Raw genomic sequence first — 20,439 nt, forward strand, 5'->3', positions numbered from 1 at the left:
TGGACAGTTCCTGAGACAAGCAGAGCTGTCAGCAGAGAGCACTGTTGTCAGACAAGAAAGAACAAGTCAACTTCAGCAGCTGATAACTTCTGGAAGGATTGAGATTTTTTTATAGAAGTCATTTACAAATCTGTTTAACTTTGTGGAGCCAGTTGATATAAAAAAAAAAAGTATTTTTTTTTCCTGGAATACCCCTTTAAAGTGAATTATTTACCTAATTTTCATTTATTTTACCTATTTATAGTATAGTACAGTAATTTGGTAGTGACCACAGAGATCTTTAAACTATTTGGCCTCATTTAACTATAGACTTTTGGATTTGACCAATAAAAGTAATTCATTGATGTCTTCAGGATTGTCTCTTATCATCCTACATAAGATACAGCTAGTGAAGAGCAGGGCTAATCTGATCCGGCAGCATAAGGAGGTTGAAACCAGATAATAGAATATTTCCACAGACTTTGACACAAGGTACCTGAGTAAATATTGATGTTGCAGATCTCCCTGATAAAGAGAACCAAAGATACAGATAATACAATACTCAAACGACATATACATAGGGAAAGGTCTGGCTTAAAAGAGCGGCACATACCGACTCTGGCTATGCACGGGACCTGAGCTGTGACTACCATATGCACGAAGCAGTGTGCAGACACAAGGATCCTGTATAATCTCGATCTCCATAGTGGGAGCTACCTGGACTCTGTAGCTCAATAATAATTGTGCACCGGGTCTCCTCTGCATCACTAAATATGTATCTTGCCATGTACATTTACCATATCCATGCTTATGTGGGTCTATGCAGAGTTTTGCTCCAGTAGAAGTTCTCAAAAGCATTGCATTATGGCAGTTTCCTCTTATGAGCTCTACAATACTTAATATATGTTCCTGTGTATTCATATTACCTATGTCTATTTGGGTCTATGCAAAGTTCTTACACAGTACTGTTTTGTGGAATATGTTAACCATTGAGCGGCTGATATTTGAATCTTGTATGTATGGTGTGATTAAATCCCTCCTTCTACACATTAAATACACTGTGATTAAATCCCTCCTTCTACACATTAAATACACTGTAGTTAAATCCCTCCTTTGCATTATATATATATATATATATATATATATATAATAGAATGCCTGGGAAGGAACCGTCACTGTGTCCAGAACTCCAGGTCCAGGTGGGTGCTCAGCTTCTGGGGACAGGACTCAATGCCCCATGAACTTCACATCCAAAGAGAAAGAAGCGGCACTCCAAAGTAGCATAAAATAAGCATAGTTTATTCACCCATCGTGGTACAGTGCTATGTTTCGGTCTTCACAATGAGACCTTTCTCAAGCTTAAGAAAGGTCTCATTGTGAAGACCAAAACTTAGCACTGTATCACGATGGGTGAATAAACTATGCTTATTTTATGCTACTTTGGAGTGCCGCTTCTTTCTCTTTGGAGATATATATATATATATATATATATATATATATATACTCACTTAAGTTAGTACACCCCTCATTTTTATGCACAGCCTGTACATTAGTGTTTACTGTTTCTTTCTCTTTAAAATAACTCAACACACATCCATTAATGTTTAAACCTTGGCAACAAAAGGGAGTATACTCCTAAGTGAAGGTGTTTAAATTGTGCCCAAAAAGGCAGATTTATTAAAACCTGTGCAGAGGAAAAGTTGGCCATAGCAACCAATTAGATTGCTTCGTTAATTTTGCACAGGACCTTTTAAAAATGAAAGAAGCAATACGATTGGTTGCTATGGGCAACTTTTCCTCTGCACAAGTTTTGATAAATCTCTCCTAAAGTGTCAATATTTCGTGTGGCCACCATTATTTTCCTGCACTGCCTTAAGCCTCTTGGGCATAAAGTTCCCCAGAGCCTCACAGGTATTTACTGGAGTCCTCTTTCACTCCATCATGACAACATCATGGAGCTAATGGACCTCCCTCACCTTCCATTTGATGATGTCCCACATGCTCAATAAGGTTTAGGTCTGGAGACATGCTGGGCCAGTCCATCACCTTTACCTTCAGCTTCTTTAGCATGGCAGCGGTCATCTTAGAGGAGTGTTTGGGTTTGTTATCATGTTACAATACTGCCCTGTGGCCTAGTCTCCAAGGGGAGGGTACCATGCTTTGCTTCAGTATGTCACAGTACATTGTTGACATTCATGGTTCCCTCAATAAACTGTAGTTATCTTAGTCTCATCGAACCACAGGACATGTTCCAATCCTTAGTCTGCTTGTCTTCAGAAAACTGTTTGCAGGCTTTCGTGTGCATCATCTTTAGAAGAGACTTCCTTCTAGGATGACAGCTATGAAGACCAATTTGATGCAGTGTGTGGCGTATGGTCTAGGCATTGACAGGATAACCCACCCACGCCTTCAACCTTTGCATCAATGCTAGCAGCATTCAAACACCTATTTCCCAAAGACAACCTCTGGTAATTATGCTGAGCATGTGCACTCAACTTCTTTGTTGGACCATAGTGAGGCATGTTATGAGGGGAGCCTGTTCTGTGAAACTGCTGTATGGTCTTGCCCACTGTGCTGCAGCTCAATTTTAGGGTCTGGGCAATCATCTCATAGCCTAGGACATCTTTATGCACAGTAACAAATCTTTTTTTCACATCCTCAGCAAGTTATTTGCCATGAGGAGCCACGTTGAATTTCCAGAAACCAGTATTAGAGAGTGTGAGAGTGATAACACCATATTTGAGACACCTGCTCCCATCACATGGCATCGGGGAGGAAAAATGAATAATTGGGCCAATATGGACATTTCCACTTAGGGGTGTACTCACTTGGATTTCTACAGAAGGTCATAAATATATGTTCTTTAGCTCTTCCCCACCATATTTCATATAATATGTATGATTGGTATAAAACATTAGTTGAGTCACTCACATGAACACAGGAAGCATTATAGTACCTTTTATTTGTAGGGTAAAGCTCCACTGTAATAACATCGAGAGCATTCCATGCTGCTATACTGGTGCCACAGAAAAGGCACTGCCAGCCAATCATTGCGGATTCACTGCTTCCGAAGAAGAGGAAGAAACAGCAAACTGCCGAGATCAGCATGGACCCAGCTGTAGGCGAACAAAAGATTAAAAGTTATAAGAATGGAGAGAAAATGTCCTGGAAAAAGATTTTACCAAAGTTAATCCCTGCTTATTTACCTACTGGATTTTGCTGTGATACATACAACCAAAACAAAGACACCAACTGCAACATTTACAAACCAGTCGTGTTAGTTTTCAGACAAACAACCATGGTCTCCCCTCGATCACAGACTGGTCTCCCTGATTGCCATGGTTCTCTCCTGTTTCACACACTGCCCCCCCCCCCCCATCCTTGTATTTCCTGGCTCTTCTCTTTCTCTTCTCTGGGACCCTGCAGGACCTTTGACATGTTACCAATACAACACCAAAGGTCCTACAATTACAGTTTAGTCAAGATTTGCACAAAATCATCACAAAACTCCCAGAAATTTAACCACCTCTTTGAGAAGACAACCTCCTAATCCTGACCCGATTTTGTGTGACTTATTTTCAGGCTACCACCCACCATTTTTCACAGTTGTCATTTTCTTTGAGAAGACCACCACCATAAATGTCTACTTTTTTAGTGCAATTTTTGGTGATCTTTTTAAAGAGATTTTATTGTAATAGTGCAAGATTATGCCATTCCTGGTTTTTAGAAAATTGTGCAGGTGTCACTATGGGCATAATAACTGATACCATTTCGGGTAATCTGTAATGATTTCCTTATGGTGTCTAGCACAACAAGATCTTTGTTTCAGAAAATTAGAGATCACCCTGGATACTCACCTATCATTTTTATTCTTCCAATTTTGTCCATAAGGAGAGCGGAGATAATATTTCCAGGTAATACCGATAAGCTTCCAAGAAAACTAACCAGGTAAATCAGAAAATCATTGTCTTCTTCAAAGTCAATATCACAGTCTTCTTTATGATTAGAGAATGTGCTGTTTATTAGTGTGCAGTCAATGAATCTGTGCTCATGAAGATCTGTGTAAGCAACACATGGACAGCCATAAGCATCACAACAGATGTCAGCACTTACCATACAATATACAGTAGGATTTCTGTATTCCCTTGTATTTTACAATCTCTGATTATGTGGAATTGTACCAAGAGATCTGTCAGTGAAATTACAACGGGTAATACAATTGCTTTGATTGTGAATCACAAAGATACAAATCTTTGTTCCAATGTATCCATAGGGCAGGTAAATAGTTAAATGAGCACTTTCAGATCCAAAAACTTTTTATATGGTGTTACTGATGAAAATGTGCAATATGATTGTTTCAAAAAATGTTAAGCTTTAATAAAGAAAACGGCTCCTGAAATTCCCACCACTAGGGGTCAACATACCTACTGGGACACTAACCAGCCCTGCAGCAGCATCAGTCTTGTCCATGAGTCATGGACAAGAGATGCCTCATGGACAAGGTTGCAGGAGCAGACATGCCAATCATATTTGGAACTGTAGATTTGATACAGATTTCCCACTAGGGAAATATTCTGTGACAATCTGCAACATTCCCACAAAAATACTAAATTATTACTAAAATGAAACATCCTGGCTGCTCTATGCACTGAGGCTCTGTAACATGCCGCCAGCTCACAGAGTAGGCTGATTGACAAGCTAGGAGCATGCACAGAGCCCTGCTTGTATCGCCCACACTTCCTGTATTTAGTCTCAGCACAGCTGCCAGACAAAACAGACCAATAATAGCTGCAGGGACAAGACAGTGCTATGGCAGTGGAGGGACCACTAGTGATAAGAAGTATAGATCCCTTTTTTATCAAAAAATGTACACATTTGTTTAACTAATGTATATTTAAAACATACACATATTATTATCTAAATATATAAAAATGTTTTTAAAATGTCAATGCCCATTTAAATACATTAATATATATTACTATAAAGATGTTCCCAAATACCTTTTATTATTTACTACTCACTGTCTGAGGGTAGTGTACAGATTATTCACAACCTGTCTGTGACTTTGGCGGTCAGCTTCTGTTGGCATACTCTCACATAACACTACAGACTGGGTCCTGCTCTGTGTCCTACTCTGTGCTGTGCAGCTGCTGCTATGCGAGTTCCTCGACCTGTCACTAAGGTGCATGTTTGGACAGCCTTGATGTGAAGGGGCAGGGCACAGCACCAAAATCTGTCTCCTTCCTATCACAGCTCTCTAACATCTATGTAAGCCTGATCTGCCCTTTCCTTAGTGCCTGAGCATTGTTGTGGTTCCTGGTGTCCATTCGTGACAGTGTTCTGTTTCAGATCCAGCTTCTCTGTTTATTGACCTGTCTCCTTGTCTCCATCTGATTTTTCCTGTACTGTATCGTCTATCCTGTTGTCAACCAGGATTGTTGACTCTGAACCTGTGCTACTTGCCTTAACATTCTAGCCTATTATTTACTCCACATCTGCCTGTTGCTAGGGTACTGTTACACTTTGTAATTGACCTGGCCAGTTGATTGTGCTTACTTGCCTAATAGACTAGTGCCACCTTCTGGAACATCTGATCTACTGAGATAGCTGCTATCCACATCAGGCCCGTGCATGTGAAGGGATCTAGTACCCTCTAGCATTTGAAGTTCAGGTTCCACTGGGTAGAAGGTACTCAGTCCCTGCTCCTGGGCATGGCCCAGAGTCAAACCGGTTGGGTAGCACAGCAAATCCACACACATTGTCGGTGTACTGTACTACCACACAGCTAAATAGACTGTGTCATGAATCAGAGCACGAGATAAGCCACCCTCCTTGCTCTGTCACTCATTAGCACATTATATTTAATTATATTGGGATAAATCAAGGATGCTGGATGGCTGGATGCATATATACCTATATCCCAATATTATACCCTATGATCAGCAAAGTTCTGCCTCCACTCTATCTATGTGTCTTCAAGATAATGCTGAAAAGAGTACATAAAGAGACAGCTATAGCAAAATAAATAGCATTCCAAAACCTACATTTAACCCAATATACTATAGTGTAATGTGCTAATGAGTGACCAGCAGAGAAGTACGGACCGCTGACATCAATCGGGCCTGCTGCTAGGATAGATTGTTTCCTTCTATTAATGTGATAGCGGACATTTTGAATAAACTATTAACACCTAGACAAGACATGCAGGAATAAATAGCACAAATTATTTATTAACATCGTTATGGCAATATAGACTAATTTATTTTTTATTATTTCCTTTTCCTTATTTCCCAGAGAAGCCCTTCATGAACTTCCATGTACAGAAACAGAGTGGCATTCAGCAAGGAGCATGATGTCTTTCTTCTAGACATTTCTTCAAACTAAAGACATTATTATATCTTACCTGTATTGTGAAAATATGAATATTTGATGGTACAGTTCTTAAAGATGGTGCCTGTTGAAGTAACATCCTCAAAGTAGCATTCATCAAAGACACAGTCCTCAAAGGTGACATATTTGAACTTCATCTTATAGAACCTTAAAAAAAATGAAAAATAATACATGAATTGATGGAAGGAAAGTACTAATGTTTAAAATGAATGTGAAGAAGCTTTAAATACCTGTGTGATGAAATACCTTGTGCCATAAAAATACAAGTATGTACAAACACAATGTTATACCTTTTGTAATCTTCAATCTTTTGAACTGTAAGTTTTATACATTGTTCACTACACTGTGTTAGTATGCTAGGGCCATATAACAGGACATGAGCATTATATTACTACTACTGTTTGCTTGTGACCCCCCCCCCCCCCCCCCCACACACACACCCCCCCCCCCCCCCACACACACACACACACACACACACACCAAAAACAAATTAATAAATACAAAAATCTGATATTAGTAACATCAGTACTATGGGGGGGGGGGGTGACTTATAATTGTGTTTAAACTTTTTTTAATTGTGAAAAGTGAAAAGTTGTTACATTTTGCTCAGCGAGTAAACCATAGAAAATGATGTACTGAAATGAAATTTCAAGAAATATGTATATGTGCAAAATGTATCAAATGTCGTGCGACCATCTATTAAATTTGGCTCACGTACATTTTAATACTAAACAATAAATTCCCTCTGTTTTTATATTTTGGACACATAACATTCTGCCTTATTGCCACTAGATGGCAGTGTAGCTTAAACAATACAAATGGCAAGGCTCTCCTGGACAGTTTTACAGGACATAAAGAAAGAGGAGACATTCATGTTTTTGCTGTATATTGAACCCTGAAAATATAGAATCCTGTACATTTAGATTGGTTTTAAAGATGTTTTTTATGAGAGCTGTGCAAGTCAAAGATGTAAATGCCAGGAAATCCTCATGTGCATCTTTTACAGATACTAACAAACAAATAAATCAAATAATTAATGAATAAATAAACAAATTATTAATAATAAGCTTACACTGCACCTAAACAGGTCCTGTTTTTTACAACTTAATTGGGGGAATTAGCTCTTCTGTATAATATATGCAGGCAAAACTAAAAGGTATAAATTTAGCCATCAAGGGACAAATCCTGTAACTTACTTGTCATTGTAATAGGTCCCATCGATGTGTATTTGGTTTTCAAGGGTAAAATTGAATACAAAGTTCTTGACATGTTCATTCTCAAATCTTTTAACTCTGCTTGCATACTCTTCATCTTGTATGTACCGAATTGTATCAGGAAACCAGACCGTAAGACCATAGTAGCTGCAGAACATGAAAAGTAGACATTCTGAGAACACTGCTCAAATTAGAGGAGTGACAATGAAAAAAAAAAGTTACCTTAAGGACATAGTAAACCAAACCACTGCCAGAAATATTGTGTTTTTCCTGTACTGGCCAGAAAAGCAGAACAGTATGCTCTCCCATACCTACAGCAAAAAGAGAGAATTAATTATAGACCAAGTAGACATCCTCCTCCAATATCAGAATAACTATTTGTTTAGTAAATAGAATATTCTATGTATATAAAACTTCATGTGTGTATGTATGTTTGTATGTTCCTGCATAACTTCCAAATGGCTGAAGTAATTTTGATGAAACATCGTACACATGATACTTATATGTCAAGTAAAAATATAGTTAACTAACTATAACCCACTTCCATTTGCAAGGGGCGGATATTATTTACGAGTCCAAAGCAAGTCTATAGTACATTTGGTGCATTTTCTAATCGCATCACTATCGGGCTGCAGAGATTGCTGGGACTTTGAAACATCCTGCCGACTGTCCTGCAAGCAGGTGCAGAAAATAGTGCGGGTGTTGGAATATGAGCTGAGGATGGGAAGATGGGATTAAAGGACTAGATGTGATGACTAGATGTAAGGACAGATGTGAGATTGGGATATGTGGGCCGGAAATGAGGTCAGGAGGTTGGAATATGAGGACGAGATAGAAAGATGAGATATGAGGTCGGGATATGAGGAGGGGATATGAGGTCAGGATAGGAGGACGGGATATGACGAGAGCTTTATTGTTGCTTTTTCTCTCCCATAAGGTTTATAAGGATTATAAGACATATATGATTTATTATGAATAAGTTATTTCACAACATACCTGCTTGACAACTGTCATGACCCTGACCAGCCAGCGCTGAAACCATGTCCCAGTGGAACTCTGAATTTCAATAAACTCATCAACTTGTTTCGGTGTCTTAATATGGGAAACCTAGAAAATAAGAAAAAGGAAATTGTTCTTTGTACAGGAGAAGACATGGTCTTACATGTAGTGCCCTTTATCTGCCAACTAGGCATTAATACTTAACTTTGGGGCTTTAGTTAGTTGTGTACAGCCAGGATACAATATCAAAGAGTAAATTACACATTGGGATTATATATAGACCCTACTGTAGGCCAATATAATATGTTTATTATGTTATATCATAAAGTACAACAAACTACAACTACAACAAACAAAAGTGTACTAGAAATTGTCAAAGATTAACTCTTACTGTAAAAACTTTTTCCGGTTCTCCCTTGGCTCTCATATTGGTGTCATGAACCTTCTTTAGAATCATCCAAGCTTCATCATGTTTACCAGTCTGTAAGAAAACCCAAGTCAGCAATGACAGCGCTAACTAACTAACTAACACAAGCTAGAGGGCACTGCTGTGGAGAAAGACCAATTATGTCAGCATATACTGTGGAGGCTAGCATTCTGTCACTGTGGCAACATGCAGTCCTGATGCCTGTGGGTCCGGAGGTGCTGGGAACCAAGAAACCTGAAGTCACTCAATAGCATACATAGAAAGACAAAAAGGTACCCGCACTCACCGTGAGGAAACAGCAGACCGACTTCTATGGCATCTCGAACAGATCCGACTTCAGACTGACAGCATGGCGCTCAGAGTGGAGGCGACTGCAGGCAAAGTTCCAAGCAGATCGTGCTTCTTCCGGCCTCGTACGAGGCCGGAAGAAGCGCGATCTGCGCGAAACTTTGCCGGCAGTCGTCTCCACTCTGAGCGCCCTGCTGTCAGCCTGAAGTCGGATCTGTCTGAGATGCCATCGAAGTCGGTCTGCTTTTTCCTCGCGGTCAGTACGGGTACCTTTTTGTCTTTCTATGTATGCTATGGCACGAACTAAACCCACTCCAATAAAATAAATTCCCACTATATTTATAAATCAGTTGTAATGTTTTTCAACAGTTTCTAATTTCTTTATTGGACTGTATCTCAAAGGATTGTCTCAGAGGCCATTTTTAAACACCCAGCACTTCTGTTCCCATTGCATTTTAAACCCTTTGAAGAATAAATCTGCCTTGAAATATATTTGTATTTTATTCAAATAATAATTTCAGGGAAAGCTAGGTGTGTACCTAACAAGGGGAGCTTTTGAAGTGTCCCGGTACCCATTTAGTAGCAGGGGTAGAATAAGGGTTGTAGTGTGGCTGTATAATGTATCTTGGCAATAATGTTCTGTTCGAGTATCATGAGTTAAACTTGTTTACTCACGATACTCAAACAGAACATTATTGTCCTTACATTGTTTCACATGTGCATACGCTTTCCCCTAAGTGGGCTGGAACCAGTCTGAAATAGGTAGCCCTGGCCCTGCCTGAGAAGTTTGTAACTCTTTCAAATTGCTGCCAAGTTGAGTGAGCTCTGGGTCAATCACAGAAAACAACAACATTGTTGACATTAAGAAGGTGTATAACCCAAGAACTGTCTCCCATACACACTGAAAGGGTATCTGCTTCTACATTGGTTTTCCTGCTCTAAGAGGGGGGATTGTCTCTAAGACAAAAGAAACAGGAGCTGTACAAGTGCTCTTCTGCCATCACTGGACTCTTTGTGGGCTTCCTGTGCCATTCAGGTCACAACCTTTTCGCCTTACCTCCTATGATACGGAATCATAGAACAACTAAATGTGAGTAAATGTCTACTAAATAGTCCCTAAGCTATAAAGATCCCCTACATTAGAATGTACCTTAACTGGACTATGTATCTCCCATAGCAACAATGGAAGTGCTTAGAGTGTAATTAAAGACAATATTTCTGCTACCACGGTAACCAATGCTGTAATGAGTTTGCATTATTTTGGTGTGCGCACAGAGGATTTTCAGTAAATATTGTTTCTGTTTACAAGTTTATACATACCGTATGTCTGGATCAAATTATTCACACATACTATCATGGGTACATCAGTACACAGACACCTCACTATACTTTACCTCAGTGTCAAGGACTTTCTTTGTTGTACAGTTTATAAATTACAAAAGTTGGAAGTAACAAAAGAGGACATAATAGGTTTAACCAGACACCAAAGCTACCATGAATACAAACAACTTTGTTAGAGGTACTACTAGTACTATTACCCTCAGCTGCCCTGTACTACTGCTTCCATCCTCCTCGTGAGCACCACATTTGTAATTGTTTACATTTTTATTTTTGGTGTTCCTGGAGTATAAAACATATCAGTACAAGAATGTCTGAACCGGGCATCAGGAACACTCCTTTAAATCCCAATTTTCACCACTTAGTCTGTCTGACCCCATTAGAAAGTCATTAACCATGAAGAAGGAATGATCCTGCGGAGAGAGGTTCCTTAAAACTTATCTTTTATTATAATCATTAAAACCTTAGTCCACACAACACAGACGGATCTGACATGTTTCGGCCAGCAGGGACCTTAATCATAGATTTATGAGTTTTCATGGTGCATTTGCATTTCAAGAAAACCTGTCACATTGTGCATCCAGTCCAAACTGCATTCAGCATGTTATGAAGCAAGAGATGCTGAGCACATTGATATTAGAAAAAGTTCACGAAGTCATGAAGTACCGTAGTAGTAATGTGGGCAGACCTATTCTATAAATGACAGCCATCTGTGTATAAGTGTGCACATAGAGAGAGCTGTAAGTCATATAGAGAGACTGGTTTACATTATATATATATATATATATATATATATATATATATACACATAGTTATCCAGGAACTTTTCCTACAAAATAATAGATCAGTCTGCTTAGCAACTCCTGCTCTGTAGTACGCTCCCTGTGGATTGCACTGCATTTTTAATGTGAGAGGTTTTCTTCAATATTAGACTCTTTTTTTTCCCCCTGGACATTACAGATACATAACTATACTTCATTTCTTCATTTCTTCATATCTACACTAAAACAGAGCTTTACATCTACCACTGTAGTGCACCTAAATTCCTGTATTATTGTATTACTCTATATGTTACACATCCACACTGTTTATCTGGTGTAGGATGCCATTGTGGCACTTTTATGCTGGGGATCGCCCCTAGCAACGGACCACAAGGGCAGGATCTGCTCCCCAGTATATATATGCACAACTGCATTTGGGGTTGAGCACCTCCTGCCATTTGAGACCACGTCTTTGTTGTTGTTTAAATCTTATACTTGGTGGAGTATGAACTCCACATTTAGTGCGCTTTGATTACTATTAAGGCAGCATTAAGGTTCACCTGTGAGGCCGACACACATATCAGCCAACTTGGGTGGGTCTCATAGTCTGCCTCCCTCCTCCCATTGTATGTGTGCTCAGCCACACTGGAGGTAATCTGGGAGCAGGCTGTGAGTCGGACCTAATGCTGCTGTAATTGCCCACTGGCCCCTGGTTTTGCTTATCATGCACAGGTAGGTTTAGTGTTAGGGCCCGTGCCACTTGAGAAACCTTGGCGTTGGTGTGTGGGCTCAGGCTAATGTCTCAATTTTAACATCAGTGTTGAGGGATAGCCAATGTCATTGTATACATCTACCACAGTAGTGCGCCTAAATTCCTGTATTGTAGTATTCTAAAACAGAGCTAAAAAGAAACAAGAAATATACAAGGATCAGTAATGTCCCGAACAGCAGCTCCCAGCTATGACACGTTAGAGCTTTCTGAAAAACGATGAGGCTACGTTCACACGAACAGGGTCTGCTAAATATTTTTGCTGCATATTTGACTTTAATGGATAGCAAAATCAGCTGCACAAAATATGCAGTAGTACCCTTAAAGGGGAACTCCGGTGAAATACTTTTTTTTTTTTTATCAACTGGTGCCAGAAAGTTAAACAGATTTGTAAATTACTTCAACTAAAAAATCTTAATCCTTTCTGTACTTATTAGCTGCTGAATACTACAGTGGAAATTATTTTCCGTTTGAAAAACAGAGCTGTCTGCTGACATCATGATCACAGTGCTCTCTGCTGACATCTCTGTCCATTTTAGGAACTGCCCAGAGTAAAAGGAAATCCCCATAGCAAACATATGCTGTTCTGGACAGTTCCTAAAATGGACAGAGATGTCCGCAGAGAGCACTGTGCTCATGATGTCAGCAGACAGCTCTGTGTTTCAAAAAGAAAAGAATTTCCGCTGTAGTATTCAGCAGCTAATAAGTACAGGAAGGATAAAGATTTTTTAATGGAAGTAATTTACAAATCTGTTTAACTTTCTGACACCAGTTGATTTAAAAAAAAAAAGTTTTTCACCGGAGTACCCCTTTAAGCTTATAATAGAAATGAAATAGTACAATCATTCATGTTATCTTGGACATGAATTGTCATGTATTTTGAGCCTCCAGACAGCCCCATTAATGCAGATTGAGCTATACTTTGCACTTATAAAAATAAACTCTTGAATGATATTCTTAAAAGATAAAGCAGGTAGTTCAAAAATAAAAATGTGTTGCATTTACCTCCAATAAGAAGCGAGGACTTTCAGGCATAAACTTCAAAGCAATCATAGAAGCGATGCAGGGAAAAACACATATAACCACGAACACTCTCCAGCTGTGGAAATGGTAGTGTGTCCCCATACTGAATCCCCATCCTGAAAAGTAAATCATTGTTGACAACAAGGTATGCACAAGGTTTACATCACTAGTAAACCAGGCTTCAATTCATACTTGATTCAATGACTAAATGTTAAAGGGGTACTCCCTTGGAAAACTTTTTTTTTTTTTTTAAATCCACTGGTGCCAGAAAGTTAAACAGATTTGTAAATACTTCTATTAAAAAATCTTAATCCTTCTAATACATTTTATTGGCTGTATACTGCAGAGGAAACGCTTTTCTTTTGGGATTTCTCTGATGTCATGACCACAGTGCTCTCTGCTGACCTCTGCTGTCCATTTTAGGAACTGTCCAGAGCAGCATATGTTTGCTATGGGGATTTTCTCCTGCTCTGGACAGTTCCAAAAATGGACAGCAGAGGTCAGCAGAGAGCACTGTGGTCATGACATCAGAGAGGTCCAAAAAGAAAAGCATTTCTTCTGTAGTATATAGCCCCTAAAAAGTACTGGAAGGATTAAGATTTTTTAATAGAAGTGATTTGCTAAACTCTTTAACTTTCTGGCACCAGTTGATTTAAAAAAAAAAATAATAATAATACATAATCTCCTGTAATAGTATTTGTTCCCAGCATATGTTTCCATGATGCAGTAATTCTTTTTGGCCATAAGATGTCAATAATTTACTCTCTTGTGCCGGAGCACAGCCTACTGCAGAGGTGGCTCTTCCATTAGGCGAGTTAGGCAGCCGCCTAACTGACTGTACTCATTGCCAATCTGCAGAGCCCAGTCTGGGACTCATTTAACTATAAATGCATCTTACCGATGTGCCCATAGTTAGTTTCATAACTTGGCTGATTGACAGAGCGAAGAGCCATTGGCTCCCCTCCCTGTCAATCACTCTTGTGGCTTCCTGCGACATACAGACAGCCGCAAGGGGCCAAAGTGTCTCTACTTCTATGCTCCGGTCTGTGCTCCAGCGCATGAGTTACGTCATCACGCGCCAGAGCTCAGACCAGAGGAGAGAAGAGCAGAGCAGAAGAGAGGACACACTACAGGGGAGCCTGATAAGTATTTGTAGCTTCCTAAAGGGGTCTACCCCCTACTACCTATAGGGAGTGCTTGTTCTACCTAAAGGGGGTCACAAAGAGGACTGCTGTTATTACCTAAGGAGGTCACAAAGGGGACTGCCATTATTACCTAAAGGGGGTCACTGAGGGGACTGCTTTTACTACCTAAAGGGGGTAATGAAGGGGCTGCTATTATTACTAGTAATGAGCAGCAGGGGCCATATTCGAATTTGCGATATTTTGCAAATATATTGACAATTATTTTTCCTATGTTCACGAAATTCGCATATTCGCTATGTTCATTTACTTTTTTCTCCATGCGAAAATTAGAATGGAAAATTTGCATAAAATTTTCATACAAATTTGCATGTGAAAAAAAAAAAACAGGCTCATGTGATAGACCTATGTGATAGACCCCTATTTGCATGGAAAATTTTCATACGAATTTGCATAAAAATTTGCATGTGAAATTTTTTTACGAATATATGGCTTTATATTCTAAATATTTGAGAAATCGCGAAGTGCCGATATTCGCAATAAAAATTTGAATTAAGAATATTCGTGCTGAACACTAATTATTACCTAAATGGGGTCACTGAGGGGACTGCATTTGCTGCCTAAAGGGGGTCACTGAATGGTCTGCTATTATTACCTAATGGGGGGTCACAAAGGTGACTGCTGTTACTACCTAAAGGGGGTCACTAAAGGGACTGTTGTTACTACCTAAAGGGGGTCACTAAAGGGACTGTTGTTACTACCTAAAAGAGGTCACTAAGGGGACTGCTGTTTTTTTTCTAAATGGGTCACTAAGAGGACTGCTTTTACTACATAAAGGGGGTCACTAAGGGGACTGCTTCTACTACCTAAAGGGGGTCACTAAGGGGACTGCTTTTACTGCCTAAAGGGGGTCACTAAAAGGACTATTACTACCAAAAGGGGGTCACTAAAGGGGACTAATATTACTGTCTAAAGGGGGGGTTACTAAAGGGGACTGCTAGTACTACCTAAAGGGGGTCACGTAAGGAGACTGCTATTACTAGCAAAAGGGGGTTAATAAAGGAGGCTGCTATTGCTACTTAAAAGGAGTTACTACAACTACTACGACCACTATCTTGGCTGCTGCTGCTACTGCCTAAATGAGGGCTGCTTATAATATATACAAGGGACTGCAACCATATACAGGGAACTGCAAATTTATACAGCTGGCAACTATGTAGAGGGGTACCTATCTACAGAAAGTAACTCCATACTTATAGAAGGCTTCTGCTACCTACAAGGGGCCGCTATATACAGGGAATAACTTCCTACAGGTGGCACCTACCTACTTTGGGCACCTGTGTTATGGGGGAAACAATGTGAAAGGACCTATCTACCTGCTGAAGTGACCTAACTACCTAATGGGGGGTGCAATCTACTCTTCCCCAACCCAAAAGTGAGTACTTTACTGTGTGGGACACTATGAGGATTATTATTACTGTTTGGAGCACTATAGGTGCTGAAAAAGTAAGGAGACTAAAATGTTTGTCTGGCAGGTTCTGTGGAGTTGTGGCTGGATGAAATTGACATGACGGTCTGGGCCGGATGGAGAAGAAAAAGGAAAGTGACCCACTCCGATCAGAGAAGACATCACCTGATGTAACTGTATGTATTCACTTATATGGTCTGCAGAGCCTGTGTGGAGCTGGGATGACTACTGTCTGTGTACTGTGGTAATGTGTAGTCATTGTGTGATGCAATTATTTTTCCCTTGTATAGTGATGTTATTGGTGATACTGGTCTGTGTATAGTGGTTTTATTCAGTGTCAGTATGGTGGTATTATCCAATCACTATATAATAGTAACAGTAGTGGTCATGGTGTGGTGGAATTATTTGTCCCTTATATAGTAATGTTATTGGTGATACTGGTCTGTAATAGTTGTTTTTATTCAGTGTCAGTATGGTGGTATTATCCAGTCACTATATAGTTGTAATGTATAGTCATGGTGTGGTGGAATTATTTGTCCCTTGTGTGGTTGCTGCATAGTGGTATATATATATATATATATATATATATATATATATAAACAGTATGATGGTATTAGCAGTAGTAATATGTTGTCCTGGTGTGGAGGTATTATTTTATCTATTTAAACCCTAAACGAAACTCCTGCTTGCTCCCCAGAATAGTGTTGATGCTTACACTGCATACACCGCCATTCTCTTACATTCACTGGGCTGGGGGAAGGGTATGGGGGTTAGGGGCCTCACGATCGAGTTTTGCCTAAGGCCTCAAAAAGTCTAGAGCAGCCTCTGGCTTCCTGTATTAGCGATCCCCGCTCTGTACTGGGCTCAGCATTTCGGCAACGTGTCTCTACACAGTGCGGTCACATGACTTGATAATGTGATGGCTGTGTGTATATATGTCTATAAGAGCAGAGCTCTAGGTCTATTTGGACAGCACTGTTTGGAAATGATAAGCTACTAGTGATTTTTTATGGTGTCCCAGAAACCATAATTGTGCAGATAAAGATCCCTTTTCATAAAGACAACCCTTTTTCATACGTCTTTTTGGGTCATATGGACATTATATTGGGTAGTCCCTCCTTGGGATCTTGCTCTATAGTCTCTGTGAAATGAGTCTCATTCTGGAAGACTTTCCGAACAGCTGCCATGTACTGTAACACTAGACGATATGTCCAGCTGGATACGGCTCTCCTATTTGAAATCTATTTCAATCTCTTTACCTTTCAGTTAATAAAAACAATACAGCATATACCTACAAGTATAGTGGTCTCAAACTGTGGCCCTCCAGATGTTGCAAAACTTCAACTCCCAGCATGCTGGAAGTTGAAGTTTTACAACATCTGGAGGACCACAGTCAGGGCCAGCCCTACAATGGGTCCTGCTGGATCCATTGGACCCAGGCAGCACCTTCACAATGGTGGCAAAATGCCATCTGAAAAGATTTTTAACCCCTTCCTGACCTATGACGTATGGGTACGTCATGGGTTGGATGTGGAGAATATGACACGCGCCCACGGGTTCGGTCCGCGTCATAACCAGCAGATCCCTGCTGCTATCAGCAACTGACACCTGCCGGCATTGACGGACATCAGAAATGGTTAAATGCCATAATCAGTAGTGATCACGGCATTTAAACATTAAATGCCGGTAATCCCTGGGGTCTAGAGGACCCATCTGCAGCTCTGCATAAAATCATGGGCTGCAGATAGGTGGCTCGGTGGATCAGCAATTGCTTAATGCTGCCTTAGGCAGCCCTTAGCAATCGAGTGCCAATAACATAGTTGTTAACAACTTCAGCTCATGGCACAAAACATAATCCCTAACATAGCTTTTTTGGTGGGAAAATAAAAAAGTTATAGGGGTCAGAACATGGCATTGATCAAATGCTTTTTCTTCTTTTTTAGTTTTCTATATTTTTTTAACCTAAAAATGAAACAAAAATTATCCAAGTTTGGTATCATTGTAATTGCACTAGCCAATAGAACAATATTTTACTTTTTTTTTTTTTTTGGGGGGGGCGAAATATGTCCCTCTTGGACCTAGGCTGCGCAATGACTTGGGCCAGCCCTGGCCACAGTTTGAGACCACTGTACAAGTGTAATATGGTTCACTTCAAAGATCTAAAGTGTAATTGGGAAACATCTTACCATAGTGAGGAATGATGCTCCACGCCATTATTGATGCATAGACTGCGCCAATCATCCAAAACATACAAAGCCAGCTCAAATGCTCCCCTCTCTTCTCACGTGACAGGAATTCGGAGAAATATGCAAACACAATAGGTAGGGATCCCCCAATACTAAAATCAGGGAAAAGAATAAAAAAAATAAAAAAAAGAATAAAAAAGAATAAAAAAAGCTCATACAGTATATTCGAGAACATATATAAAACTAGGAAGGTAGTTTGTACAGAAGCTAACGCCGCACCATACTGCTTAATACCTACCAGGGGAGCTGAGATATCTTGCTCAAGACTGCAGCCTCTACTGTACAATACAGTAAGTTTATTTTGTTATAAGAAAATATTTATTGGAAAAGTTGTACTTACCCAAATCCAGAAATAAGGCGGCAGAAGAGGAAGAAGCCATACCCCTGAACAAAGGAGGATATGAATGAAAAGGCAGCATTGATGGCCAGTGATATGGTGAGACATTTCTTCCTCCCTAGTCTGTCTGCCAATCCTCCCCATACAAACGCACCACACATCATCCCAAGGTACACTATTAATCCTGTCATGAGGATGAGAAGGAATGCATCATAAGAGAAAAAGAAATGTATCAAAGCAAACATTGTAAAAAATATTCAAATGTCCCTTTAAACTAAAAGCACACAGTGACCTATAGCTGCATAAATAGTTAGGGTAGGGTCACACGTGCTGTATTTTGCTGCGTATTTTCTGCTGCGTAGTTTCCTACCCATTGAAGTTAATGGGTAGCAAAATCAGCTGAAAAAAATACGCAGCAGCAAAATAGGTTATGTCACCCAACTCTTACATAGTAAATTAAGTCACAACTGATTAATATTAAGGGTATGTGTACATAGGACAGAAATACTGCAGGTTTCCCATCTGGAATTGAGGTGGAAAATCACATGTGCACATACATCTGCTGTAACAAATTTGCACCAAATCATGCAAAGGCAATGGCCCAGGTTTTATCCAGATAAAAACTCTCTGATTTGCCCATAAAAACAAATTGACACATCTGGGTCAGGGGGTCCGTAGTTGTAAATTTTGTTCCGCATCTGCAGTGTCTGTGCTGGAAAATCTGCAACACTACACTGCAACATAACTATCTTTTCCTACTCTTCAATAGTCATAACTTATTAATTTTTCCATCAACAGAGCCATATAAGCACTTTTATTGCAGTAAAATAGATAAAACATGTGATAGAACCCTTTATGTTACCATATATTGCATAATGTAATCTTTCCTAATCACACCTGCGAGGATAGTAAACACTTGCCGCCGGTTGAAAATCTGTAGTGTATTAAATGATACCTCCAACTTAACCTTGTCCATTTCTTAAGTAGCAATAGCAAAAATGTAGTGTGTATTCACCCTTCACAATCTTATCCCGCACCTCCTATTTCAAATATGTCCCAGAGGCCCTTCATATCAAACATGGACCTCCCCCTTTGCTATGTCATCTAAACATGACACATTTTCCCATCTCACTGTCTCAGTCTCAGACTGCACCTCTTTCTGACACACCAGAACCCCCTGTCAGCACAAAGTGGTCACCATACACACTCCATCAAGATCCACAACTGGCCTACCGCCCCACAATAAATCCTGCAAACCCATCAAAAATTCATACATTCCCCTACCTGCCTCCTATGCATGTCTAACTCCCCACTAGGTAGGCAGAAAGGGCACATTGGGCAAAGAAAATACCACCTCTGTGTAAACCAAAAGTCGCAAAAAAGGTGCAAATAAACCCTGCTTGTGCCTTTTTTTTATGCCTTTTTAGAAACAAAAAATGTCTAAAGACAATGATAAATGTCGGCCATAGTACTTTTCCGTGACTAATATATACCAGGGAATTACAGGCTGCAGTTGCTCAGTCTTTCCATTTCCCTCATGTCTGCTAAGAACACATTGGTCTATTGTGAATCATACAAGTATCTCATTGGTTTCACCTTGGCTTGAGAGGTGAGACAAAGTTAATGAATTCTGTCCAGCTTACATGAATGACAAATTAAGTGTTAGGTCATGAAAAAAGAATGTTGTTCTTAAAAGAAGAAGAAACACCAAACATTCCTTTCTTCTCTTCAATTATACATAACATTAAACTAGACAGAAGTTCCTTATTTCCAGGATTGGATCAGGATCATTTTTAATCATTATTATAGATCTATTAATATGCTGTCACTGACCCTTTTAAAAGATCACCCCTTTATCTAGACCAAGTGTTTTATCACAGATTTCTGTTCCATACAATATCCTATGCTTACTGGCAGAGGTGGCTGTAGACTTTAAAAAGATATCTAAGACTTAAAGGTGTACTCCACCACTAGACATCTTATCCTCTATCCAAATGATAGGGGAAAAGATGTCTGATCGCGGGGGTCCTGCCGCCCCGCGATCTCTCCTTCAGCACC

General features: G+C 39.7%; 1 protein-coding gene across 1 annotated transcript; it reads right to left on the reverse strand.

Moving 5' to 3' along the window:
- Positions 1-475: 475 nt before the first annotated feature.
- LOC130329971 (synaptic vesicle glycoprotein 2B-like) lies at positions 476-18,565 on the reverse strand (the record flags this gene model as incomplete). The annotated part of the gene is given in 12 exon segments (XM_056553557.1): positions 476-504; positions 1,956-2,061; positions 2,911-3,095; positions 3,837-4,037; positions 6,383-6,516; positions 7,566-7,730; positions 7,806-7,894; positions 8,580-8,690; positions 8,974-9,063; positions 13,171-13,304; positions 17,985-18,136; positions 18,385-18,565. Coding segments are annotated over 12 exon segments (1,577 nt in total), but the record flags the coding sequence as incomplete, so codon positions are not given.
- Between the last annotated feature and the right edge of the window lie 1,874 nt (positions 18,566-20,439).

Source organism: Hyla sarda, unplaced genomic scaffold, assembly GCF_029499605.1.
Source record: "Hyla sarda isolate aHylSar1 unplaced genomic scaffold, aHylSar1.hap1 scaffold_3275, whole genome shotgun sequence".
Classification (NCBI taxonomy): domain Eukaryota; kingdom Metazoa; phylum Chordata; class Amphibia; order Anura; family Hylidae; genus Hyla; species Hyla sarda.